Source organism: Lolium rigidum, chromosome 2 (assembly GCF_022539505.1).
Source record: "Lolium rigidum isolate FL_2022 chromosome 2, APGP_CSIRO_Lrig_0.1, whole genome shotgun sequence".
In the NCBI taxonomy this organism is placed as follows: domain Eukaryota; kingdom Viridiplantae; phylum Streptophyta; class Magnoliopsida; order Poales; family Poaceae; genus Lolium; species Lolium rigidum.
In genome coordinates, this window is record NC_061509.1 from 120762707 (window position 1) to 120790227 (window position 27521).

At 43.7% G+C, this 27521-nt stretch overlaps 1 protein-coding gene and 1 pseudogene across 1 annotated transcript; one reads left to right on the plus strand and one right to left on the minus strand.

The window, feature by feature from the left end:
• The first annotated feature begins 20948 nt into the window (after positions 1-20948).
• LOC124690061 (3-phosphoshikimate 1-carboxyvinyltransferase, chloroplastic-like) lies at positions 20949-26928 on the plus strand. Its single transcript, XM_047223499.1, has 5 exons — positions 20949-21474; positions 24695-24793; positions 24868-26272; positions 26366-26519; positions 26752-26928. The coding sequence occupies exons 3-5, from the start codon at positions 26076-26078 to the stop codon at positions 26926-26928; spliced, it is 528 nt and encodes a 175-aa protein (XP_047079455.1). The 5' UTR covers positions 20949-21474; positions 24695-24793; positions 24868-26075.
• On the minus strand, positions 21330-24907 carry LOC124690060 (annotated as a pseudogene).
• Positions 26929-27521: the final 593 nt, after the last annotated feature.

Genomic DNA, 27521 nt, shown 5'->3' on the forward strand with positions numbered 1-27521 from the left:
CTATTTCTTGTGAGTGCATCATTAAAACTGCTGAGCCCATCTTAATGGCTATAAAGAAAGAACTTCTTGGGGGATAACCCATGTGTTTATTTTGCTACAGTACTTTGTTTTATATTTGTGTCTTGGAATTTGTTTACTACTGTAGCAACCTCTCCTTATCTTAGTTTTATGTTTTGTTGTGCCAAGTAAAGTCTTTGATAGTAAAGTAAGTACTAGATTTGGATTACTGCGCAGTTCCAGATTTCTTTGCTGTCACGAATCTGGGTCTAATTCTCTGTAGGTAACTCAGAAAATTATGCCAATTTACGTGAGTGATCCTCAGATATGTACGCAACTTTCATTCAATTTGGGCATTTTCATTTGAGCAAGTCTGGTGGCCTAATAAAATCCATCTTTACGGACTGTTCTGTTTTGACAGATTCTGTCTTTTATTTCGCATTGCCTCTTTTGCTATGTTGGATGAATTTCTTTGATCCATTAATGTCCAGTAGCTTTATGCAATGTCCAGAAGTGTTAAGAATGATTGTGTCACCTCTGAACATGTGAGTTTTTGATTATGCACTAACCCTCTAATGAGTTTGTTTCGAGTTTGGTGTGGAGGAAGTTTTCAAGGGTCAAGAGAGGAGGATGATATACTATGATCAAGGAGAGTGAAAACTCTAAGCTTGGGGATGCCCCGGTGGTTCACCCCTGCATATTCTAAGAAGACTCAAGCGTCTAAGCTTGGGGATGCCCAAGGCATCCCCTTCTTCATCGACAAATTATCAGGTTCCTTCTCTTGAAACTATATTTTTATTCGGCCACATCTTATGTACTTTACTTGGAGCGTCTCGTGTGCTTTTGTTTTTGTTTTTGTTTGAATAAATGCTTGTGTGGGAGAGAGACACGCTCCGCTGGTTCATATGAACACATGTGTTCTTAGCTTTTAATTTTCATGGCGAAGTTTCTTCTTCGTTAATTTGTTATATGGTTGGAATTGGAAAATGATACATGTAGTAAATTGCTATAATGTCTTGGATGATGTGATACTTGGCAATTGTTGTGCTCATGTTTAAGCTCTTGCATCATATACTTTGCACCCATTAATGAAGAAACACTTAGAGCTTGCTAATTTGGTTTGCATATTTGGTTTCTCTAGAGTCTAGATAATATCTAGTATTGAGTTTTGAACAACAAGGAAGACGGTGTAGAGTCTTATAATGTTTACAATATGTCTTTTATGTGAGTTTTGCTGCACCGGTTCATCCTTGTGTTTGTTTCAAATAACCTTGCTAGCCTAAGCCTTGTATCGAGAGGGAATACTTCTCATGCATCCAAAATCCTTGAGCCAACTACTATGCCATTTGTGTCCACCATACCTACCTACTACATGGTATTTCTCCGCCATTCCAAAGTAAATTGCTTGAGTGCTACCTTTAAATAATTCAAAATTTATCACCTCTGATTTGTGTCAATGTTTTATAGCTCATGAGGAAGTATGTGGTGTTTTATCTTTCGATCTTGTCATTTACTTCTGACAGAATTTCACAATGGACTAGTGGAACATCCGCTTATCCAATAATTTTGCAAAAAGAGCTGGCAATGGGGTTCCCAGCCCCGATTAATTAACTTGCATTAATAATTCTCTTCACATGTTTTGCTCTGATTCATCAGTAAGCAACTTAATTTTGCAAATAGACACTCCTTCATGGTATGTGATTGTTGGAAGGCACCCGAGGATTCGGTTAGCCATGGCTTGTGTAAGCAAAAGGTTGGGAGGAGTGTCATCCATAAATAAAGAAAAACTAAACTAAAGTACATGTGTAAACAAAAGAGAAGAGGGATGATCTACCTTGCCGGTAGAGATAACGTCCTTCATGGGAGCCGCTCTTGAAAGTCCGGTTGATGAGGTAGTTAGAGTGCCCACTACCATTCGTTGACAACAACAAACACCTCTCAAAATTTTACTTTTATGCTCTCTTTATGTTTTCAAAATAAAAGCTCTAGCACAAATATAGCAATCGATGCTTTCCTCTTTGAAGGACCATTCTTTTTACTTTTATGTTGAGTCAGTTCACCTATCTCTCTCCACCTCAGGAAGCAAACACTTGTGTGAACTGTGCATTGATTCCTACATACTTGCATATTGTCCTTGTTATATTACTCTATGTTGATAATTATCCATGAGATATACATGTTATAAGTTGAAAGCAACCGCTGAAACTTAATCTTCCTTTGTGTTGCTTCAATACCTTTACTTTGATTTATTGCTTTATGAGTTAACTCTTATGCAAGACTTATTGATGCTTGTCTTGAAGTACTATTCATGAAAAGTCTTTGCTTTATGATTCACTTGTTTACTCATGTCATTACCATTGTTTTGATCGCTGCATTCATTACATATGTTTACAAATAGTATGATCAAGGTTATGATGGCATGTCACTTCAGAAATTATCTTTTGTTATCATTTTACTCGCTCGGGACGAGCGTAACTAAGCTTGGGGATGCTTGATACGTCTCCGACGTATCGATAATTTCTTATGTTCCATGCCATATTATTGATGATACCTACATGTTTTATGCACACTTTATGTCATATTCGTGCATTTTCCGGAACTAACCTATTAACAAGATGCCGAAGTGCCGCTGTCTGTTTTCTCGCTGTTTTTGGTTTCAGAAATCCTAGTAACGAAATATTCTCGGAATCGGACGAAATCAAGACCCAGTGTTCCTATTTTCACCGGAAGCATCCGGAACACCCGAGAGCCGCCGGAGGGGGGCCATGTGGGCCCCGAGATGATAGGGTGGCGCGGCTCGGGCCCCGGCCGCGCCAGCCTATGGTGCCGCCGCCTCTTCGACCCTCCGACGCTGCCCTTCCGCCTATTTAAAGCCTCCGTCGCGAAAACCCCGAGGCGAAGAACCACGATACGGAAAACCTTCCGCAGCCGCCGCCATCGCGAAGCCAAGATCCGGGGGACAGGAGTCCGTTCCGGCACCCTGCCGGAGCGGGGAAGTGCCCCCGAAGGCTTCTCCATCGACACCGCTGCCATCTCCACCGCCATCTTCATCACCGCTGCTGCTCCCATGAGGAGGGAGTAGTTCTCCATCGAGGCTCGGGGCTGTACCGGTAGCTATGTGGTTCATCTCTCTCCTATGTACTTCAATACAATAATCTCATGAGCTGCCTTACATGATTGAGATTCATATGATGATGCTTGTAATCTAGATGTCATTATGCTAGTCAAGTGAGTTTTACCTATGTGATCTCCGGAGACTCCTTGTCCCACGTGTGTAAAGGTGACAGTGTGTGCACCGTGTGGGTCTCTTAGGCTATATTTCACATAATACTTATTCACTGATGAATGGCATAGTGAGGTGCTTATTTATATCTCTTTATGATTGCAATGTGTTTGTATCACAATTTATCTATGTGCTACTCTAGCAAAGTTATTAAAGTAGTTCTATTCCTCCTGCACGTGTGTAACGGTGACAGGGTGTGCACCGTGTTAGTACTTGGTTTATGCTATGATTATGATCTCTTGTAGATTATGAAGTTAACTATTGCTATGATAATATTGATATGATCTATTCCTCCTACATATGCATGAAGGTGACAAGTGTGCATGCTATGCTAGTACTTGGTTTAGTCTTTTGATCTATCTTACACTAAAGGTTACTAAAATATGAGCATTATTGTGGAGCTTGTTAACTCCGGCATTGAGGGTTCGTGTAATCCTACGCAATGTGTTCATCATCCAACAAAAGTGTAGAGTATGCATTTATCTATTCTGCTATGTGATCAATGTTGAGAGTGTCCACTAGTGAAAGTCTAATCCCTAGGCCTTGTTCCTAAATACTGCTATCGCCGCTTGTTTACTCGTTTTACTCGCGTTACTACTCGCTTGTTTACTCGTCCTAGGCAAAGCACTCTTCTCGGTGTCGTTGCTACTACTTATTTATACCACCCGTATTTCACTATCTCTTCGCCGAACTAGTGCACCTATTAGGTGTGTTGGGGACACAAGAGACTTCTTGCTTTGTGGTTGCAGTGGTTGCATGAGAGGGATATCTTTGACCTCTTCCTCCCCGAGATCGATAAACCTTGGGTGATCCACTTAAGGGAAACTTGCTCGCTGTTCTACAAACCTCTCGCTCTTGGAGGCCCAACACTGTCTACAAGAATAGAAGCTCCCGTAGACATCAAGCACTTTTCTGGCGCCGTTGCCGGGGAGGAAAGGTAAAAAGGCACTCATACTCCGGTTCCAGGTAACAGTACTTTTCTGGCGCCGTTGTGTGTGTGCTCGAAGCTATTTCCTTTAGATCCTGCAATTGCATCTTTTTGTTTCTTGTTTACACTAGTTTGGCATAATGGACAACAATGAGCTTCTTATTCTATTTCCTGATTTAAAACATGGATTGTTTGATGCTAAAATTAAAAAACCTATGGAATCTTATTTGCATGCTCGGTAGTAATATTAGTATGAACGCTTTGAACACCATTGTTGATAATAATGTAGAAAGTTCTAAGCTTGGGGAAGCTGGTTTTCATGATCTTTTTAGTCCCCCAAGCATTGAGGAGAAAATTTTCTTTGATGATACTTTGCCTCCTATTCATGATTATAATGATAGTGGTCTTTTGGTACAACCTACTATGGAGAGTAAATTTTATTGTGATTATACTATGCCTCCTACACTTGATGAGAATAATAATGATAGCTACTTTGTTGAATTTGCTCCCGCTATTACTAATAAAATTGATTATGCTTATGTGGAGAGTAATAATTTTATGCATGAGACTCATGATAAGAATGCTTTATGTGATAGTTATATTGTTGAGTTTGCTCATGATGCTACTGAAAGTTATTATGAGAGAGGAAAATATGGTTGTAGAAATTTTCATGTTACTAAAATGCCTCTCTATGTGCTGAAATTTTTGAAGCTACACTTGTTTTATCTTCCTATGCTTGTTACTTTGCTCTTCATGAACTTGTTTATTTACAAGATTCCTATGCATAGGAAGCATGTTAGACTTAAATTTGCTTTGAATTTGCCTCTTGATTCTCTCTTTTGCTTCAAATACTATTTCTTGTGAGTGCATCATTAAAACTGCTGAGCCCATCTTAATGGCTATAAAGAAAGAACTTCTTGGGAGATAACCCATGTGTTTATTTTGCTACAGTACTTTGTTTTATATTTGTGTCTTGGAATTTGTTTACTACTGTAGCAACCTCTCCTTATCTTAGTTTTATGTTTTATTGTGCCAAGTAAAGTCTTTGATAGTAAAGTAAGTACTAGATTTGGATTACTGCGCAGTTCCAGATTTCTTTGCTGTCACGAATCTGGGTCTAATTCTCTGGTAGGTAACTCAGAAAATTATGCCAATTTACGTGAGTGATCCTCAGATATGTACGCAACTTTCATTCAATTTGGGCATTTTCATTTGAGCAAGTCTGGTGGCCTAATAAAATCCATCTTTACGGACTGTCTCGTTTTGACAGATTCTGTCTTTTATTTCGCATTGCCTCTTTTGCTATGTTGGATGAATTTCTTTGATCCATTAATGTCCAGTAGCTTTATGCAATGTCCAGAAGTGTTAAGAATGATTGTGTCACCTCTGAACATGTGAGTTTTTGATTATGCACTAACCCTCTAATGAGTTTGTTTCGAGTTTGGTGTGGAGGAAGTTTTCAAGGGTCAAGAGAGGAGGATGATATACTATGATCAAGGAGAGTGAAAACTCTAAGCTTGGGGATGCCCCGGTGGTTCACCCCTGCATATTCTAAGAAGACTCAAGCGTCTAAGCTTGGGGATGCCCAAGGCATCCCCTTCTTCATCGACAAATTATCGAGTTCCTTCTCTTGAAACTATATTTTTATTCGGCCACATCTTATGTACTTTACTTGGAGCGTCTCGTGTGCTTTTGTTTTTGTTTTTGTTTGAATAAATGCTTGTGTGGGAGAGAGACACGCTCCGTTGGTTCATATGAACACATGTGTTCTTAGCTTTTAATTTTCATGGCGAAGTTTCTTCTTCGTTAATTTGTTATATGGTTGGAATTGGAAAATGATACATGTAGTAAATTGCTATAATGTCTTGGATGATGTGATACTTGGCAATTGTTGTGCTCATGTTTAAGCTCTTGCATCATATACTTTGCACCCATTAATGAAGAAACACTTAGAGCTTGCTAATTTGGTTTGCATATTTGGTTTCTCTAGAGTCTAGATAATATCTAGTATTGAGTTTTGAACAACAAGGAAGACGGTGTAGAGTCTTATAATGTTTACAATATGTCTTTTATGTGAGTTTTGCTGCACCGGTTCATCCTTGTGTTTGTTTCAAATAACCTTGCTAGCCTAAGCCTTGTATCGAGAGAGAATACTTCTCATGCATCCAAAATCCTTGAGCCAACTACTATGCCATTTGTGTCCACCATACCTACCTACTACATGGTATTTCTCCGCCATTCCAAAGTAAATTGCTTGAGTGCTACCTTTAAATAATTCAAAATTTATCACCTCTGATTTGTGTCAATGTTTTATAGCTCATGAGGAAGTATGTGGTGTTTTATCTTTCGATCTTGTCATTTACTTGACAGTAATTTCACAATGGACTAGTGGCACATCCGCTTATCCAATAATTTTGCAAAAAGAGCCGGCAATGGGGTTCCCAGCCCCGATTAATTAACTTGCATTAATAATTCTCTTCACATGTTTTGCTCGATTCATCGTTAAGCAACTTAATTTTGCAAATAGACACTCCTTCATGGTATGTGATTGTTGGAAGGCACCCGAGGATTCGGTTAGCCATGGCTTGTGTAAGCAAAAGGTTGGGAGGAGTGTCATCCATAAATAAAGAAAAACTAAACTAAAGTACATGTGTAAACAAAAGAGAAGAGGGATGATCTACCTTGCCTGGTAGAGATAACGTCCTTCATGGGAGCCGCTCTTGAAAGTCCGGTTGATGAGGTAGTTAGAGTGCCCACTACCATTCGTTGACAACAACAAACACCTCTCAAAATTTTACTTTTATGCTCTCTTTATGTTTTCAAAATAAAAGCTCTAGCACAAATATAGCAATCAATGCTTTCCTCTTTGAAGGACCATTCTTTTTACTTTTATGTTGAGTCAGTTCACCTATCTCTCTCCACCTCAAGAAGCAAACACTTGTGTGAACTCGTGCATTGATTCCTACATACTTGCATATTGTCCTTGTTATATTACTCTATGTTGATAATTATCCATGAGATATACATGTTATAAGTTGAAAGCAACCGCCGAAACTTAATCTTCCTTTGTGTTGCTTCAATACCTTTACTTTGATTTATTGCTTTATGAGTTAACTCTTATGCAAGACTTATTGATGCTTGTCTTGAAGTACTATTCATGAAAAGTCTTTGCTTTATGATTCACTTGTTTACTCATGTCATTATCATTGTTTTGATCGCTGCATTCATTACATATGTTTACAAATAGTATGATCAAGGTTATGATGGCATGTCACTTCGTAAATTATCTTTTGTTATCATTTTACCTCGCTCGGGACGAGCAGTAACTAAGCTTGGGGATGCTTGATACGTCTCCGACGTATCGATAATTTCTTATGTTCCATGCCATATTATTGATGATACCTACATGTTTTATGCACACTTTATGTCATATTCGTGCATTTTCCGGAACTAACCTATTAACAAGATGCCGAAGTGCCGCTTGCTCGTTTTCTGCTGTTTTTGGTTTCAGTAAATCCTAGTAACGAAATATTCTCGGAATCGGACGAAATCAAGACCCGTGTTCCTATTTTCACCGGAAGCATCCGGAACACCCGAGAGCCGCCAGAGGGGGCCCCGTGGGCCCCGCATGATAGGGTGGCGCGGCTCGGGCCCCGGCCGCGCCGCCCTATGGTGCCGCCGCCTCTTCGACCCTCCGACGCTGCCCTTCCGCCTATTTAAAGCCTCCGTCGCGAAAACCCCGAGGCGAAGAACCACGATACGGAAAACCTTCCGCAGCCGCCGCCATCGCGAAGCCAAGATCCGGGGGACAGGAGTCTCTGTTCCGCACCTCGCCGGAGCGGGGAAGTGCCCCGGAAGGCTTCTCCATCGACACCGCTGCCATCTCCACCGCCATCTTCATCACCGCCGCTCGCTCCCATGAGGAGGGAGTAGTTCTCCATCGAGGCTCGGGGCTGTACCGGTAGCTATGTGGTTCATCTCTCTCCTATGTACTTCAATACAATAATCTCATGAGCTGCCTTACATGATTGAGATTCATATGATGATGCTTGTAATCTAGATGTCATTATGCTAGTCAAGTGAGTTTTACCTATGTGATCTCCGGAGACTCCTTGTCCCACGTGTGTAAAGGTGACAAGTGTGTGCACCGTGTGGGTCTCTTAGGCTATATTTCACAGAATACTTATTCACCGATGAATGGCATAGTGAGGTGCTTATTTATATCTCTTTATGATTGCAATGTGTTTGTATCACAATTTATCTATGTGCTACTCTAGCAAAGTTATTAAAGTAGTTCTATTCCTCCCGCACGTGTGTAACGGTGACAAGTGTGTGCACCGTGTTAGTACTTGGTTTATGCTATGATTATGATCTCTTGTAGATTATGAAGTTAACTATTGCTATGATAATATTGATATGATCTATTCCTCCTACATATGCATGAAGGTGACAAGTGTGCATGCTATGCTAGTACTTGGTTTAGTCTTTTGATCTATCTTACACTAAAGGTTACTAAAATATGAGCATTATTGTGGAGCTTGTTAACTCCAGCATTGAGGGTTCGTGTAATCCTACGCAATGTGTTCATCATCCAACAAAAGTGTAGAGTATGCATATATCTATTCTCGCTATGTGATCAATGTTGAGAGTGTCCACTAGTGAAAGTCTAATCCCTAGGCCTTGTTCCTAAATATCGCTATCGCTGCTTGTTTCATCGTGTTTACTCTGCGTTACTACCGCTTGTTTATCGTCCTAGGCAAAGCACTCTTTCCGGTGTCGTTGCTACTACTTATTTATACCACCCGTATTTCACTATCTCTTCGCCGAACTAGTGCACCTATTAGGTGTGTTGGGGACACAAGAGACTTCTTGCTTTGTGGTTGCAGGGTTGCATGAGAGGGATATCTTTGACCTCTTCCTCCCTGAGATCGATAAACCTTGGGTGATCCACTTAAGGGAAACTTGCTGCTGTTCTACAAACCTCTGCTCTTGGAGGCCCAACACTGTCTACAAGAATAGAAGCTCCCGTAGACATCAGAGAGTAGTACTTATTTGTTCATCTATGTGATCATAGGCTTTGCAATCTAGATGTCATATGCTATTCAAGTGTTTTATTATGTGAACTTTGGAGTTACCGTGACCTCGGTGTAATGGTGACACTGTGTGCGCCGTGTGTAACTCCCTTATGAATTGTGGTGTGTTAGTACCTCCTATGAACGCTCACGGTGACGGTGTGGGGTGTTTATTAGTACTTGGGAATACGCCTTTGAGGTGTGCTTTTGCACACTTGCCCAATGAATTTGAGTTCTTTATTCAACAGGAGAGTAGTATGATGAAGTGCTTATTTATATTCAATTATGATTGCAAAGTTGAGAGTGTCCACTAGTGAAAGTAGGATCCCTAGGCCTTGTTTCTAAGCATTGAAACACCGTTTCAACAAGTTCTGCTACATGTTTACTTGCTGCCATATTTATTTCAGATTGTTATTACCACTCATATTCATCCATATCACTTGCATTTCACTATTTCTTCGCCGAACTAGTGCACCTATACATCTGAAAAGTGTATTAGGTGTGTTGGGGACACAAGAGACTTCTTGTATCGTAATTGCGGGGGTTGCTTGAGAGGGATATCTCTCGACCTCTACCTCCCCGAGTTCGATAAACCTTGGGTGATTCACTTAAGGGAAACTTGTTGCTGCTCTACAAACCTCTGCTCTTGGAGGCCCAACACTGTCTACAGGAATAGAAGCGTGCGTAGACATCACTGGGCAAATGACAGAATAAAGACCATACATGACAAGATGATTACTATGAGATTCGTTTGGGCATTACAACATAATACATAGACCGTACTCCAACTGCATCTATGACTAATAATCCACCTCCCGGTTATCGTCTGAACCCCTTCCAGTATTAAGTTGCAAGCAACATATTATCGCATTAAGAAATGTGTGTAAAGTAAACAATAGAATTACCCTAGGATAAAACATTGTTGTTTTCTCCCTAGTAGAAGCACCACATCTACAATCTTAGAAGTTATTGTCACTCTTCCAGAAAACTAGAGGCATGAACCTACTATCGAGCATAAATACCCCCTCTTGGAGTCACAAACATCTACTTGGCCAGAGTATCTACTAGCAACAGAGAGCATGCAAGATCACAAATAACATATGACAATAATATATAATCAATCTCACCATAGTATTCAATATTCATTGGATCCTAGCAAACACAACATGTAGCATTACGTAAGGATGATCTTGATCATGTAGGGTAGTTCACAAAATTTAAACATGAGGCACAAATTGGAGAAGACAACCATCTAGCTGCTGCTATGGACCCATAGTCCAGGGATGAACTACTCACGCATCACTTCGGAGGCGGGCATGGCGATGTAGATGCCTCCGGCGATGATTTTCCCCTCCGGCAGGGTGCCGGGAAGAGCTTCAGAACCCTCCCGAGCTAGGGTCTGCAATGGCAGCCGTGATGGTACTTTTCGTGGATGGAGGCTCGGGTGTTTAGGTTTTTCCCGAGATCATGAATAAATAGGCAGAAGGGCGAGGTCGGTGGAGGCCAGGGGGCCCACACCACCCCTTGGCGCGAGCCCAGGCCAGACCGCGCCAAGGCATGGTCTGGCCGCCCTGCGCCTTGTCCTCGTCGCCCCTCTGGACTATGTCTTCGTTATGAAAATATTGACTTCGGCTTTTGTTTCGTCCAATTCCGAGAATATTTCCTGTACAAATTTTGTGAAATACAAAACAGCAGAAAACAGGGAACTGGCACTGTGGCATCTTGTTAATAGGTTAGTGCCGGAAAATGTATAAAAGTGCAAGAAAGTATGAGCAAAACATATGTAAATTGGTGTAAAATAAGCATGGAGCATCAAAAATTATAGATACGTTTGAGATGTATCACCGACCTGGTATTCTACCTCCCTTCATGAAAACAAGGTACCACCTGAATGAGTTTACTGCAAGGATCCGACCTCGGAATGAGAAAGAGTTGTTCAATCTTAGACACTCAACTTAGAGTCACCATTGAGAGGGTCTTTGTTGCATTGAAGAACAGGTTTAAGGTCCTTCACTAGAAACCGATCCATACTTTTGACACTCAAGTGAAGCTGGTCCTTGCTTGCTGCATTCTTCACAACTTGATCCTAGGTTGGGGCGAGGATGACTTCTTTGAAGAGGTTGTCACTTTTGATGAAGTTGAGACCGGCCATGGCGTGGAGGTAGGAGACAATGAAGCCTGGAAAGAGAAGAGGCTCGAGTGGGCAAACGTAATGTGGGAAGCTAGAGACCACACCACCATGTGAGAAGGAGAAGAACAAGTGAAGAAATGAAGAAGCGAAGAAGTGAAGAAGAAGAACCCCTCTTTGATCCCCTCTTTCTCGAACCCCTCTTTGATCCCCGTATGTTGAACTACCCTGTGATGATAAACTTTCATTTGTAGTAGCTAGGGAATATCGTTATGAACTACCATTCGCAGTAGCTAGGGCTGAATTCGTGAACTGCTAGCTTCGTAAGTGTGCAACTGATGAACTGTGATTTCTGTATGGTGGAAGGTGAAAGTATGATAAGGTCACCCGTTGTAGAGAAGAGGTGATCTTACGCTTGCCTGTATGTACCAAATAGGTTAGTTTTATCTTCATCAACATTTGAGGTTGGCTGCAGGCAAACAAACAAAAGAGCCTTTTTGGCCCAAAGCATGCAGCCCGGGTTGCCAAACAACAGGCCAATTCTGGCCCGTGGCTCGTTCCGGACGCGCAAGTGATCTCGTACCACTGCGGCAGTGAGCCCCAAATCGAGCCAGGGTACCAGACATGCCCTATGAGTTTTGGTTCATGGCGTGAGCATTGGTGTGACATGATTTAGATCATTTTTGATCAGTTTTTGCTAGGCACATGGAAAAAGGCTACGCAGGTCCAAAATTGTTGTTGACGCTATTTTTGCGGGAAGTGTGTACCATAAATTCTGCTTCGGGACGGTGATGCACTAGAGTGTGTTGTAGAAGATCATGTAGCCGACGACGTCAACTTGTGCCCGACAGTGTTCGGGCAGATACATCGCAAGGTGGAGCATGGTTGCAGTCAGGTTTGTTCGGCTAGGTCGGACTAGACAGTCTGATAGAACAAAAGACAGTGAGGATCGACGACGACTACGACGACGTAGGCGTGTGATGCCTGATGGTGTCTAAATTTTGTGGCGTGGAAACACGTGACAGATGCCTAAGGGGTGCGTGTTTCGACATGGCGATGGCACGGGGTTGATTCAAGACGATGCACACATTGGACCTTGATGTCAACGGGGTGCAGGTGAACTGATCATCCATAGAGTTATGGTGAGGGTGGAGCTAGAGTCATAGATTCCACTCAGGCTGATGGAGGGCTACGGTGAGGATAGAGAGAATCGAAGCCTAGTTAGCGGAAAGACGAGAAGCACGTTGTTCGAACTGGGCCCATAGTTTGAGAGAGATGTGTGCAACTCAGATCGATTAGGTATGACTAATGGTTATCTGCAGTGGGGCCAAAAGTGATGAGGGTACGCGTCCTAGGAGAATTTGTCCAAGATTGCGGATGCTTGACGTGGTAATAGCGGCGAGGCGTGTGGTAATCACGAGACACAACAACATACCATGGCATAAATGGTGAGGTAGTTGGTTTGACATATGTGCAAGGGTGTTGAAATAGTGTTGGCTAGTACCAGGTTTAGTTGGTGATTAGGTCTATCGGGACTGACGTAAGTGATAGATAGGAGTTGGCCATGGGAAATCTGCGAAAGTGTTGATGAGACTACTATAAATTTTGACTCAAGGTTGCTCAAGCGCAACGGTGAAGTTTCTTCAAGTTTTATAACTTTCACACAAACCAGTGATCGGTGTGATGGTATTAAACAAAAAAGAAGAGATTACAACTTCAGGTGTGACTCGAAATGTTTTTTTTTGTTTAAGCTACCAGGGTCCAGGGACGCCCATCGAGCCCATCCACCACGTCAGAGCAAACCGCCGCCGGTGTCCTCCCATTGCGGTCCCTGCAACCGCCGCCTCTCTGCCTCCCTTCAAGCGGTGTCCCCTCCGGTGCCTCGCGGCCCCGACCAAAATCGGCAGCGGAGGAGCAGCTTGGGGAGAGGCCGGAGCTCTTCCGGACCAAAATCGAAAGCAAGAGCGACCTGAAGCACCGCGGCAGCGTCCGTGCCGACGTGAAAGGAGATCGACGAGGGAGGCTGAGGACCGACGCCTCGCTGCCACGACCAAAATCGGCAGCGGGAGAGCAGCGCTGAGAGAGGCCGGAGCTTTCCCTCATTGGTGAAACACACAACAAGCAGTCCAGTATCCGGTTTCATATCATTGGTGAAACTGAATATACCACCAGTAGGTCTCCCAGGACTAATTATTGGGTTGCCACCGTTTACCTTGACCTTAACTTCTTCAATATCTATTTCAGTGATGTCGACTTTAGGATGTAGGCAACTCCGGCATGGGGTTACAGAGTTGTGCCATGTAAATGTTGCGACTTTGCAAGAAGTATTTGACATGAGCTCCAGATCAGCAAGGCAACCTCCTGTAACTTCCTTGTAACTTGCAGAGAGTACTAATGGCATGATATCCATTTGGTTCTGCCTGGATCCCATAAAAACTAGTTGAATGCCCGTGCGTTGCTACGGAATAATAATAAAAAATATATTAAAATTATTGATTAGATGATTTTTTTTATATTATATGTGTATGTGTTGAGAGTGATGTGTATTGTCTTATTGTATCTCAAAATTAATCTTGTTTTTATCCTGAATTCTCTCTATATGGCAACAAACATTCACCCATCCCGATTTAAAGGTCTCTCACATTCCCCGCCGTTTCTCTATCCTCCTTTCCCCCTTGAGGGTCGCCTCCTCCCCGCCTCCTCTTCCTTCCCCTATGTCGGCCTCACCGGACGAAGTAGGGAGGGGATAGACAGCTAGGTTGCTTTTGTCCATAGTTGTAGTAGTAGGTCTAGGTTTACTGTTGACGTTTTCGTGTGATGTCATTCAGGATTTTTGTCCTTGAGCCCGTGTGTGATATCTCGCTTGGTTGCCGACGTCTCTCCTAAGAGAATACTTTAATGCAGATGAAGGTCTTTTAGAACCTTCCCATTGTTTATGAAAATATGCACCCCTCTAGTCTACATGCTAATTTACTTTCATAGAATTTTATTGGTTGTAGATAAGGATATCGAGGTTCGTTGCACAACAAGTCTTGGTGCTATATTTTCAATGCTTGCTTTGTAAGCAAAGCAGTAAAAACCCAAGGCACCAAATCCCCAAAGGGGGTTTTAAAGGAGCACGTGGAGATCTGGCAACAAGATGTGGAAGGGACAAAAAGCACATACTAATTCAACAGAATGAAACGAGAATTATGGTGCAGTCGCAAATGATTCATTGATTTTAGAATTCAAGTAAAAGTTCCAAATGATTTGAGGAAAAGCAGAATGATCACCAACAATTTCATGCAAGGTTCCAATATGTACATCTGCCATAACAAATTGAATTACATCAGAGAACAAATTCCTCATTGCACATCATGTAAAAAGACTAATCACATATACGTTCATAAACAATAATGCAGCAATGGAAACAATGAGGTTGCAAGCATTGTCATCCTTTTCTCTTCATTGTGTTTTCTTTGGATGATAGTCACTTTGCTGCTGGGTCTTCGATTGATTTGACCAGATCAACAACTTCTTTTTCGTTGCAAACTGATGAAGTATGTAACAACTTATTTATATGTGCACCAGGAAGGAAATGACTCAAGTAATTCGTAAGGATTGGAACAAGGTCACCGCAAGCATCCTGTTGTTGCTCTTCCTTTTTTTTTACATTCTGTCATGCAACATTTTGATTTCTCTATCTCGACGTTTCAGTCAGACTATAACTACCCGATACACCAATTTATGAAACATACAATATATTTTTGGGGGAAAGAAGTGTGGTGCAACCAATGGAAAGACAAATATGAAAAGACATTAAAGAACATGTATGTTCCAACTACATGACTACAGCGAGCATGGAATCATTCTGAAAATGGCAAAAAGTGAAAGTGTAAATAAAGTAGGGGCCTCTATAGTTGGAGGTATATTGTTATGGTGCTGCTAGAGGGATGGCACGAGAGGGCCGGCCGGGGGCCTTGCCCACGGCCGGTGGCAAGAGGGAAGGGATCGTATCCCGCGCGCGGCCGCCCTTAAAAGTCCACCGGCCGCGTTCGTCCTTCGCCCACACCTCCACTCGCAACACCACCGCCGCAGCGCCATGGGGAAGAAGAACGATTTCGAGGCCTCGGGCAGCGGCATCAAGAGGGTGCCGCTCCCCGTCACGGTGGGGAGGCTCATGCACGGCAAATGGTTGCTGTGCGACGACGCCTGGTCCGGCGTGCAACTCCCTGGCGGCTGGCGTCTCAGCTGCCGCCGGGTGCCCATCCCTCCAGTCCCTGCGCGCGAGCCTGATCGGAGCGCGGAGATCCGACGAAGGATGCGGTACCTGCCGCCGGACCTCGGCGCCGATCCGGCGTACGCCATCGACTCGCCCAATTGGCGTACGCATCTGTCAACGGAGACAGATAGGAGAAGGAGGGCGGGCTTCATGAGCGACAGGGATTTTCCCTTCGCGTCTGCACCGCCGGCTCGTCCACGAACGCGTCGTCAGCAGGCGCAGTACAACGATGACGACGACGACCGTGACGAGGACGACGACGACACCTACGCTGCCTACGACGACGACGACGACTACATCGAGGCGCTCGCCTACCATAATGGGGAGGTGAAGGACGACAGGGACGACTACGTCGCGGCCGTCTTCCACGAATGGCAGCAGGCCATGGCGGAGGGCCGCAACTTCGTGTTCCCGGAGAACATGACGGACGATGAGATGGCGAAGGTCGGCGCCCTGGTCTCCGAGTACAACGCGCCTGTGCAGCCGTCGCAGCCCCGCTACGCCACCGGCGTGATGCCGCCGGGCCTGTCGGAGGATGAAGCGCTTCGACTGGCGCTACAGGACTCGGCGGCGCCTCCTGCACCCCCGCCACAGCCGTATCCCTGGGAGCCTCCTCCACCGCCGGCACAGCAGTATCCCTGGGTGCCTCCACTTCCGCCACAGCCGCAGCCCTGGGCGCCACCACCGCCGCCGCAGCCGCAGCCTCCTCCACCTCCAGCACCGACGGCGCGCCCGGCGTACGCTCCCCCGGATGGCTACTGGCCGTGGGTGATACCGGAGCTCATCGTGCTCTATAGCGATGAGGAGCAGCAGTAGGCATGTAATATCCCAGGATTGGGGGTTACAAAAATAGAGGAAACAGATGTGTGCATTGCATTCATGCATAGAAAATCCGGGGAATTTTCGCGCTTTAAAGTAAAACAGATCACGATGAATCGAAGTTTCACTTGACCTTGGTGGAATTGAAGTAGCTCATCAAGTCAAGCGCTATAAACCTCAATGTGACTTTGTTTAAAACCTTGTTTTGGGTAGAGATGATATGATCTAATGGGTTAGATCACATGGAAATAAAACTAACACAACAACACTTTAATCAAGGAACAAATGCTTGATCTTATAAAAGATTATAATATGGTATTCTTTTCTATATCATATGAACAACTATCCAACTATAAATCAAGTAGTAATAAAATGGAGAAGCCATTCTTCACTTATCTTATCCATGTCCTAAACTAATCCATGATCATACCATGAACCTCATGGTACTTATTTTACTTTGTTCTTGGATACATAACAAGGAGATCCACTATAGAAATTTACATCCTTCTATATTCCTAATCATTATACATCAAACCTAGAGAGGTGATAGTTCTAAATTATTTATTAGAGAAACAATGACAAACTTTGAGCTAAATCTTGAGTATGCATCCATGTATTCAAATAATCATCTTTAAGAGAAACCCTAGGATATTATTCAAGACATTCCCAAGAGAGAGAACCCAATTATGTTAAATATAGATATTGAGATCACATCAACCTCCATGGAGCCTAACCTTAGGTTAGTATTGAAGTCCTTCCCAAATGAGAGAGACCACTCATATTAATCCTAGCTTTACCTATTTAAGAATAAAGGACAACCATTGAACTAAAGTATTAGGTTATAAACCATTTCACCATGGAGTGGTGAGATAACCTATTATCACATGGAATACCATATCCATGAATTGATAAAGTAAGGATGAAACCAATCCAATTAAGTTAGACAAATGGAATATTAGCGTAGATACCTAAGGAGATATTAGTAGTACACCCTAAACCCTAGAATAATTATTTCTATATGAGAGAACTCAAGCTATGGTGTTACACTCAATATAGTTGAGGAAACACTTGGATTTAAGGGAGAGACCTATTCATATATCCAAATGGTTAAACCATCATTCCTTGAGAGAACTCTAAGTGAACATCTCAGACATTCTCCTGGGATATAATCTATTGAGACAACCATAGCCATGTTCATCCAAGATAGTATAAGAGAGGTACTATACCTAGTTGGTCAAGATGATGCTTGATTATGAAAGTGAGAAACCCATTTAATGAGAGATACCCTAGGAATCCAAACCTTGATCATTATAAATTGAGTGATGATCATAAACTCTAAGAATTTGAGGTAGAGACCTTAAGAACAAGTTGATCATGTCTAATCCATGATCAAATCTTGGAGAGATATGAATACCAGTTAAACCTTAGAGGGTTAAACAAGTATAGTCTAGCATAAAATCATAGGGGGACTAAAACCCTAAAACCATTTCCAATATATTAATTGGAGAAACAACTGAATAGAAACAAACCTTGTAGGGTTCAGCCCCTATATCAATCCAAATGATCTTGGATTGAATAATCCTATGTGTGGTGAGGAAAAGCAAACCTAGCCAGAGTAATATGGTGTTAAGTCACATGTAGAACCTAGGCCTATATTTCCAACTAACTTGTGAATTATTTGATAATCACAAGTCAAACCCTAAACCATATCTCAATCCTAGTTTGTGCATCACTCGGGTGATCACAAGTAAAACCTAAGCCATATATGTGAATTCAAACCATGTGTGGTGAACCACCACTTACCTTTATAATTAAGACCAACCCATGATGAGAGTAGTATCTACTTTAGGTATTTCAAGGTGTTATTAAAATATGATACTAGTACCAACCTTGAAATAGGATTATAATAATACCTACAAGACTTTAACAAATAAGTATTCACATAAAATCATATGCAAGTAACCAGAATTCTCAATTATGAGATCAAGTCCCTAGAAATAATTTAACACATGAAATCATGCCATTAAATCACTTCTTAATAAAAATTCATAAGTAGATATTACTTTGAAATTGTTTCTTGCTAAGTAATACCAAGTAAAACTCTATATATCACTAAGTAAGAAAAATTATCATTTTGGAAACAATTTGAATATTTACAAAGATAATATTCAAATTTATGTCCATATGGGTATTTAAATTCAAGTTCCAATAATAATAACTAAACCAATGTTGTAATACCCATATTAACATAATAATACACCACTAAAGTGTTTGAAGAATCTTGGGGCTAATCCTTGTCTAATTCAAATAAGCAACACCTACAAAATAGAAAAGCATTCAAAATTGAATTCAAAATAGAAAATAGAAAACAGAAAATAAAAACAGAAAAAGAAAAGAGAGGAGGAATATTTACCTGGCTCACCTGGCCGCCACAGCCCGCCACCGTAGCCCAGCAGTAGCCCACGGGGCAGCCCAACAGCCTCAGCCCAGCACGGCCCAGGCACGCCCACGTACCCCTTCGTGTGGATATAAACGAGGAGACGTCGTCGTCTTCGTCTCGGTCTGTGGACGCGCGGGAGGTCGACACGGCGACGAATTGAGCCACGTCCCGGCCGCCGTTGTGGACCGCACGACCGTCGACGACCGCCCTTGACCCTATAAATACACGGCCGAAGCCTCCATCGCTCGTGTTCTTCCTTTTTCCCCAATTTAGCAAACCCTAGCTCGCCCGGCCACCATCTATCGCCGTCGATTGGGGAAGCCCCGAGCCTCGCCGTAACCACCATCGGAACCGCCGTCCTCGACATGGTCACCGTGCGCGAGGAATCGAGCCGAAGCTCCCGCCAGCGACCACGCCTGGCTGTCTTCCCCGACGCCGGTGGTGGCCCAATCCGGCGAACCACGCCATCTCCGACCACGCCGTCACGCGCATCATGCTCCTGGTGAGCTCCTCGATCTCCTGGTGTGCCCGCCTTGCTCAATCATGCACCGTAGAGACGCCGCGTCGTTCACCCGTGCCCGCCGCCGCAGAACCACGCCGCCGGCCATGCTCCGGTGACCGTATCGGGGCGGCGCCGCCACCTTCTGGCTCAGCTCAGCGCCGCGCATCTACACCGCTGCTTAGGTTGGGCGCGGGAGCCCCGACTCGTCGTCGTCTGCGGCAACTGGCCGTCGGGCAGAAGCTCCCCTGGCCACGTCGTCTATTTTGACCAGTCCACGCTCACGTGGCAGCCCACGTGGACCACTGGCCCACTGGTCAGTCTCTGCGTGTAGGTTAGCCCGGGTGCGTTTAGCATTTCCTTTTCGTTTTAATTCAAATCCAATAATCTCTGCAACTTTAAATAAATCTAGAAAATTCATAAAAACTCAGAAAAATAAATATAAGATATCAAAATGCTTATAAAAGTAAACTCTATCTAATAAAAATATAAAATGAAAATTTATATTTTTAATAAAAAATCAATTATTTCATACTTGTTATTTAAGTCTTATTTATTAATTCTAAATTCAATTAAAATTCAATAATTAGGAAAACTTTCCAAATTAAATAAAAACCAGTAAGTAAATAAATAAAACATTAAAGCTAATTTTATTTATTTGTATTTTATTAAATCCTTATTAGAGGGATTTAAACCCTGATTAATAATTATCTTAATTATTAATTCTTTAAAAATAATAAAATGCCATAGTCCAATATTATTTTCAATTCAAAGTTATTAATAACTTCAACCTTATAGTGAAGTTATTAATTCAAGAACTTTAAGGTAATTAAAAGAAGCCTCGTGATCGGGTGTATACGTGAGCACGCATCAGTTGGGTGACATGTGTCTAACGGCGTATGTCCTCTCCGTGAGGGTGATGTACTACTAAAAATTGTTTCACAGGATTCCTTAGACCGTGCCGTGCTCTTTTCCTCCATCTACTCCCACTCCTTCCGCTCTCCTCCCTCCCACCAACCCGGTCACCACGACGGCATCGGCAATGGCGACCATGGCGACGTCCAACGCGGCGGCGGCAGTGATGTCGCTCGACCGCGCCGCCGCCGCCCCGGCCTCCTCCGCCTTCTCGCGCCGCCTCCGGATGCCGGCGCGCCCGGCTCACGGGATGCGTCTGCGGGGCCGCGGCGGGGCGGCGCTCGCGACGTCCGTGGCCATGCCCGCCGCGTCGGCCGGCGCGGAGGAGGACGTGCTGTAGCCCATCCGGGAGATCTCCGGCGCCATGCAGCTGCCCGGCTCCAAATCGCTCTCCAACCGGATCCTTCTCCTCTCCGCCTTGTCCGAGGTGAGAAAACAAGCAGACAAAGCCCCTCTCCCTACGGACGGGGCTTGCCTGCGCCGCGTTTGTGCGCCCATCGGTGCGCCGCGCTACGTGGCGAGCATCCAATGCCTCCTCCCACGCCCCTGCTTTCCTTGTAAAAAAAAAAGAACAAAAATATCCGTAATACGAAGCGATACGCGGCGACCCATCGTACACCAATACTACTTCGTCTTCCCCTGTGTGAACTCAGAGCTGAAGCACATAGTGGAGGGCGGAGACGATGAAGCCGGTGGGATGCTCTCCGCCGCCCCCGTTCCTTTTGGCCGGCACCCTTCCTCTCCCTCGTGCGCCCTAACACCTCCAGCCGGCGGCGGACAGGAAGCTGCTCGCCTCTCGAGTTTGCGAGGCCGGACCTGCAGGATGTGAATCCCGGATGGCATAGCTGCTTCGACCGGCTCGAGCACGGAAGCTACAGCATAGTGGAGGCGGTTCCCTGGTGTTGTAGCTGCTCCTATTGGCTCGTTCGCGGTGGCCCGTTCCCGCCGGCGACGGATCTCACCTGATGGAGTCACTCATACTAGCTACTATCTGGAGGCGGCAAACGGGCAAGTGGAGTCGTCGTCGTGCTGTTGCGTGCGTCCGTCCGTCCGTCCACAGGGGAGCTGCTTCGCTGAAGATTCATCTTCAGCTGTTCGTGTACTCACCATCTCCACAGGAGACAGGACAGAGGTAAATTTCCTTTTTTCTCTATCGTGAACTTCATTTGTTGCTTGTTGCAGATGTGCAAACACATACAGTTTTATAAGTCAAAAACAGAATAAGCAATTGATTGAAGAAGGCTTCTGAGCGTAGTTGCTAATTTGATTGATATGCATAGGCTGGTTCAATTTTGCTTCGATACAAGACATACAACTCTATACATCATATTGATTAATTCGGCTTCAATTGATCGAAGTATGCTTGATTTTGGCGTGCCATCATAGTAGAACTAGAAGGCCCAATGGTTTGTTGCTGTGAGTAAATCGGAGTTGAGTTGTTCTGTTGTAAGAAGGCATGATTTTGTTGCGCCATCATAGTTGAAGGAGACGTCCCAATTGTCTGTTGCTGTGAGTAAATCGGAGTTGAGTTGTTCTGTTGTGAATATATGTCCATGTGATTTATGGGATGACCCTGTGGAAAAGTAGAAAATTTCAATGCCATTGAATTTTGAAAATGATAAAAACATACATTGTAGAATGCTCATACCATAAGTGTATTGTATGGTTGGAATCCTGTCAACATTGTTTGGTCGTGTGGTGACATCGAGATGGCAGTACCAAGTGATGGCTGTATCGAAGCATTTAGAAATGGGTTGTACTGTAATTGGTATGCACCCATTTGATTTGTCATAAACTCCAAATGACCCTATAAAACGTGTACATAACTGTTAGAAAAATTATATTGTGTATGTGAAACAAGTGAGAAAGTTCTATACCGTTGAGCTGGTTTGAGGTTGTAGCTGTACAATAGGATTTGTGCTTTTCTTCTTCTTTCTTGTTGCTTTCTCGAAGCCACCAACGGGTCTTCTTGATCCTCGGACAGCCTTCTCCTTGACCTTGACACCTACTGGTTGTCCAAGCCCCTCGTTGTGTTTTGAAATTCTTTCAATATTGATGTTCAACGCTGCAACTATAAAGATAAATGTGAGTCCTTAGTTTCACAATATTGTTCGCAAATTAGCACTATATTACATACCTTCTGAAGTAGAGGACTTGCCCAAATCTGGATCAGTTCTAATTTTTAAGCTTTTCTCCACATCTAGTGCTAATTGCTCTGCGCAATTAGCAGCCTGGTCGTATGATTCATCGGACTCAGCAGCACGGGCAGCTATTCTCGTAAATATTTTGCACAACTCGTTGTAGCGATTAGACATTCTTGCTTTTGGGTCCTCATGCTGATCGCGATTACTTGTTATGTTCAAAACTTTGGCACCAATTGTCCATCTTTTCATTATATATTCTTCTGGGATATGCTTGATATTATTAATATCAAGTACCTTTAAGCAATGCGAGCAAAGAATCCCTGCAAATTCAAACTTCTTGCAACTGCAATTGATCTTTTCTTCTTCTGGAAAAAATGTAACGACATGGACACGTTGTGTGCCATGAAAATTAACTTTGTAAACCTTATGTTGTGTGTCACTATCATCACAAATGAATGTGTCATAGTTCAGAGTCCTTAGCACTTGTTCCTGAAACATCTTAAATATTGCAGGAGTATATGTAGTTGCGGCTTGCCTTAACATGTAGCTAGCTTCTGTCTTCATCTTGGGAGTAGTTTGTGTCGCTTTGAAGTCACACCTCACCTCTTCAAACCTTTTATCCGCAAGTAACCTTTCAAAATGATGGAAGAAAGTGACCATGTCATATTTAATACTAATGTATCTCTTCAGTTCATTGTTCATACTTTCACTTCTTTGGGTAGTGCTCATGTGGGCAGAGAAGGTATTTCTGCCATACACTAATGCCCAATGCTCTCTTTTCTCAAACCACCTTTGGAGCCACTCATTTTCATGTAGTCCATACTTGTCAAGCATTCCATTCCACGCACTTATAAATTCGTCTTCCTCCTCTATGTCATAGATGCAATGTTGGAAATCAGCATTGAACTTCTTATAGTCTGGAACAACTCCAGCAAGGTGCTTGCAAGCATTTTGATTCATATGCCACACACAAAGTCTATGGATAGACATGGCTAGGACTATACTGATTGCCTTGGCCATTGCTGCATCTTCATCAGTTATAATTGTCCGTGGATGTTTACCAGACATAGCTTTTAAAAAAGTTCTAAAAAGCCAGCCAAAACTTTCAGCGGTTTCATCATAGAGAAGGGCAGCACCAAAGACAACAGTTTTCTTGTGATTATTCACTCCAACGATCAAACCAAAAGGGCGTCCATCATCTAGTTTCCTGTAAGTGGTGTCAAAGCACATAACATCGCCAAACATGGCATAATCTGAGACCATTCTGGAGTCAGCCCAAAAAATGTTAGTGATCAAATCATCCGCATCTACTTGAATTGAATAGAAAAACTTGACATCTTCTGCCACCTTCTTCTCCATGTATTCTAATACTCCCCCAGTGTCACCTTGTTTTGCTTGTAATGTTCTTTTTGTATACAGACGATTTTTCATATCTTCACGTGTAAAGCCAAGGTTTCCCCCGCATGCTTGTTTGGCCATAAGATCAATAGTTGCTTTATTTGAAATTCCTACGGACTTTGCGACCTCCGCAGATGCTATTTGTGCTTCGGTTACTCTCCTATGAGATCTCAAGTATTGGGCCATGTCGCCCGTTGCAAGGATGTGATTATGTTTCTCCTCAAATTCATACACATGATAAAGTCCGTTCGTCAGAGTTATCTTCATGTGTGCATTACAACCACAACGTGATTCAGGCCTACTATATTTGAATGTATCTTCTCTTTTATCTTCAGCACGGGATCCTAGTAATTAATAAATTTATTGTCATAGTTCATCTAAAATTGATTATACTCCAAACAAATTAATAAAGTTATTGTCGTAGTTCATACCTTGCCGAGAACATAAGAAAGTCCTTTGTTGTATTGTATTAGTGTTCTTCACTTTATGCTTACTGCCTCTTCGAACGCTGAAACCCGCTTTTTCAGCATACTGGTTATAAAAGGAATAAGCTTCCTCTTCGGACAAAAAATGCATGCCAACCTTTGGTAACCTTTTATTATTGCTGGCTGCGGTTTCCTGCACATGTGTCCAATTTAGTTAATACACTTATGTTTATAAATGAGGCTAACTATATAGTTAAATTTGTGTATATGTCAAATCATGATTATACTACATGGTTCCTGTGATATAAAAGAAGCCTTGTTCACAAGTCTCCTAATCAAATTCACTACTATCGGTTATAAGATTCTTATTTATGTTTTAATGCAGAGATGACATATCAACATAGCATCAGCTGTTGGTCGTATAGGCAATGCTGGAGCCATTGGCTAAACGTGGAGTGGAGATTGCATCACCTGACATGTTTGTGTATGATTCTAGTGAAATCAAAACATGAAAGATATTATTTACTATTCTTACCTTTTGTGTTTCTGATCCAGCAGCATTATCATGGTTCCCAACACCAACTTGTGGAGAAGCCATCGGTGGAGAACAAAATCCTTCACTTTACCCGTCAGGTCGTGTGCCTTTTGCTTCTGCTGTATGTGCCTACAGAGAGCGGCAAGATGGACTCATGAAAAGGTGGGGATTTCATGGCAATTCCATTTACAGAGCAGAGCTTCTACCTGTTATCCGGCGCTGCCGATTTCCCCTGGGAGCTTCAATTACATAGCCTCGGAGATGGCCATTTTTTCCCCTCCGTTCTTGTTTGCATTACTGGTGGATTATTAGATTTGGCGGGTAGCCTTATGTTTTCTGGACGCCTCAGCGCGCGAAGGAGAAAATTTCCCTCCAATTTTGTGATCTGTTTTAACTGCAGGCTTGTATTACGGGAGGATTAGTACTTGCCCGCGTACGCCCCGATCGTGTCCGGTATGTATTTTCGATCGCTTGTTCTGTTTTGTTTTAGCGAAAGTGAAGGGAGACGTGCGGGGAGGGGGAAGTCCTTGGATGCTTGCCACGTAGCTGGGCGCACCGATGGGAGCAGAAACGGGCGCAGGCAAGCCCCGTCCCTCTCCCTACTTCTCCCCTTTGTGTGAATTGGGTGCCGAGATGGGATTTTAGGAGGTTTAGGAGCACCTTATCATGCTAGGTGCTCGTGAGATCATAAGATTTTTTTTCTTTTTACTTAAAACGATCTAGCCATAGGATTTAGTTCAAGGTTACTCTTCTTAGTAGCCAATTCCTATGTTCGTTTATCGAATCGTTAGAATTATGTAGTTAGTTCGATCAATACTATATGAGGCCTTGGATGAGCAAAAGTCAGTTAATGATCATTAGAATTATGTAGGACCTGGTGATCCTCTTATGTCAGTCTGATGGCTTCCTCATGAAAGTATTACGCTGCAACGCTGTCATGGACACCTAGTATTCATATACCTGCATTCAAGATGCACGACTTTCAAATTTTGTTATATCTAAAGGTTTTCACAAGCTATAAGATCCTAAATCTAGGATCCCCTCCAGGGTTTATTCACTTTCCACTCATCGGAATATTATAGTGCAGCATGCCCTGTCAACTTATTTGCAGTACGACAAGCAATTGAAACTGCTTTGCTTCGCTGTCATCTCTTGCTGATCATTAACTGGCTTTTGCTCATCAGGGAACAACGGTTGTGGATAACCTTTGAACAGCGAGGATGTCCACTACATGCTCGAGGCCCTGGACGCGCTTGGGCTCTCAGTGGAAGCAGACAAAGTTGCAAAAAGAGCTGTAGTCGTCGGCTGCGGCGGCAGGTTCCCGATTGAAAAGGATGCCAAGGAGGAAGTAAAGCTCTTCTTGGGCAACGCTGGAACTGCAATGCGGCCATTGACGGCAGCTGTAGTAGCTGCTGGTGGAAATGCGACGTATGTTTCTTTTTTTTATCCTTACGGGAATAAGTATGAGTTCCGTGGTTATGCTTTGAGACTGATGGTTTACGTCTCTCTTCTGAACTTCAGTTATGTTCTTGATGGAGTACCAAGAATGAGGGAGCGTCCTATCGGTGACTTAGTTGTCGGTTTGAAACAACTAGGTGCGAGTGTTCATTGTTTCCTCGGCACTGACTGCCCACCTGTTCGTATCAACGGCATTGGAGGGCTACCTGGTGGCAAGGTTAGCTTCATGAACTTCCATGTTATACGCTTTTGTACAAACATTTCACTTGTCTGGAGAAAAAACAAGATTACTGAGAGTAGTATGGTGCAATGCGACCACACAATAAATTTGAAATAGCCATAACCAATAGGCCCTATTTTGTATAAAACAGATATGCTGATTGTGTTGTGGTCTTAGATCACATGGGTCTATCATGAACTGGCACTTAACATTGAACCACATTCCACAGGTTAAGCTGTCACATGGCCGCGCCGGCTACCGCTGCCCGCAGGAGCCCTGGCCGGCGGGGAAATCGAGTAGGAGAAGAGCTCACTCATGCCGTCCGCTGACGCGGGCCAGCGACAGCATGGCGTCCCCATGGCCAGTGGAAGCGGCCGGTCGGAGCAGCACCGGCGACCGCTGGTAGCAGCGGCGGCGGCCGTTCGGAGCAGAACTGGAGATCGCTCGTAGCAGGGCCGGCGGTCGTTGGTAGCAGCGGCGGCGGTGGTTCGGAGCAGCACCGGAGACCGCTGGTAGGAGGGTCGGCGGCTGTTGGTACCAGCACCGGCTACCGCTGGTAGCACCGACATGGCGAGGTTGGACAGGCCTGGTGGCGGTGGGTTGCGCCAGCGCAGGAGCGGCCCGGCGAGGAGCAGCTTCTGAAGGAGCGGGCCAACCTTCACCCATCGAGCGACCGCTTCGTCGTGCCGAGATCCGGGCAGCTCAATCCGCCGCCCATCGAGCTACTGATCACCCAAAATCGCATCTACAGTACGTTAGACAGAGCGGCAGCTCAATCCGCCGCCGCGGAGTATGGCCGGAGGTGTAATCTGCAGCAGGTTTGCCGACATTGGATTTCTCTGGAAGTGAGTTTTCTTCCATTTTCGAGCTGGGATCTCTTTGTTTCGATGGACTTTATGTGTGATTGGTCTCGGTCTCACATAATGGTCAATACAATAGAATTCAACTTTTTCTGTGCTGAAGTGATGAACACCAAAACAGTACTGATTTTCGTCTACT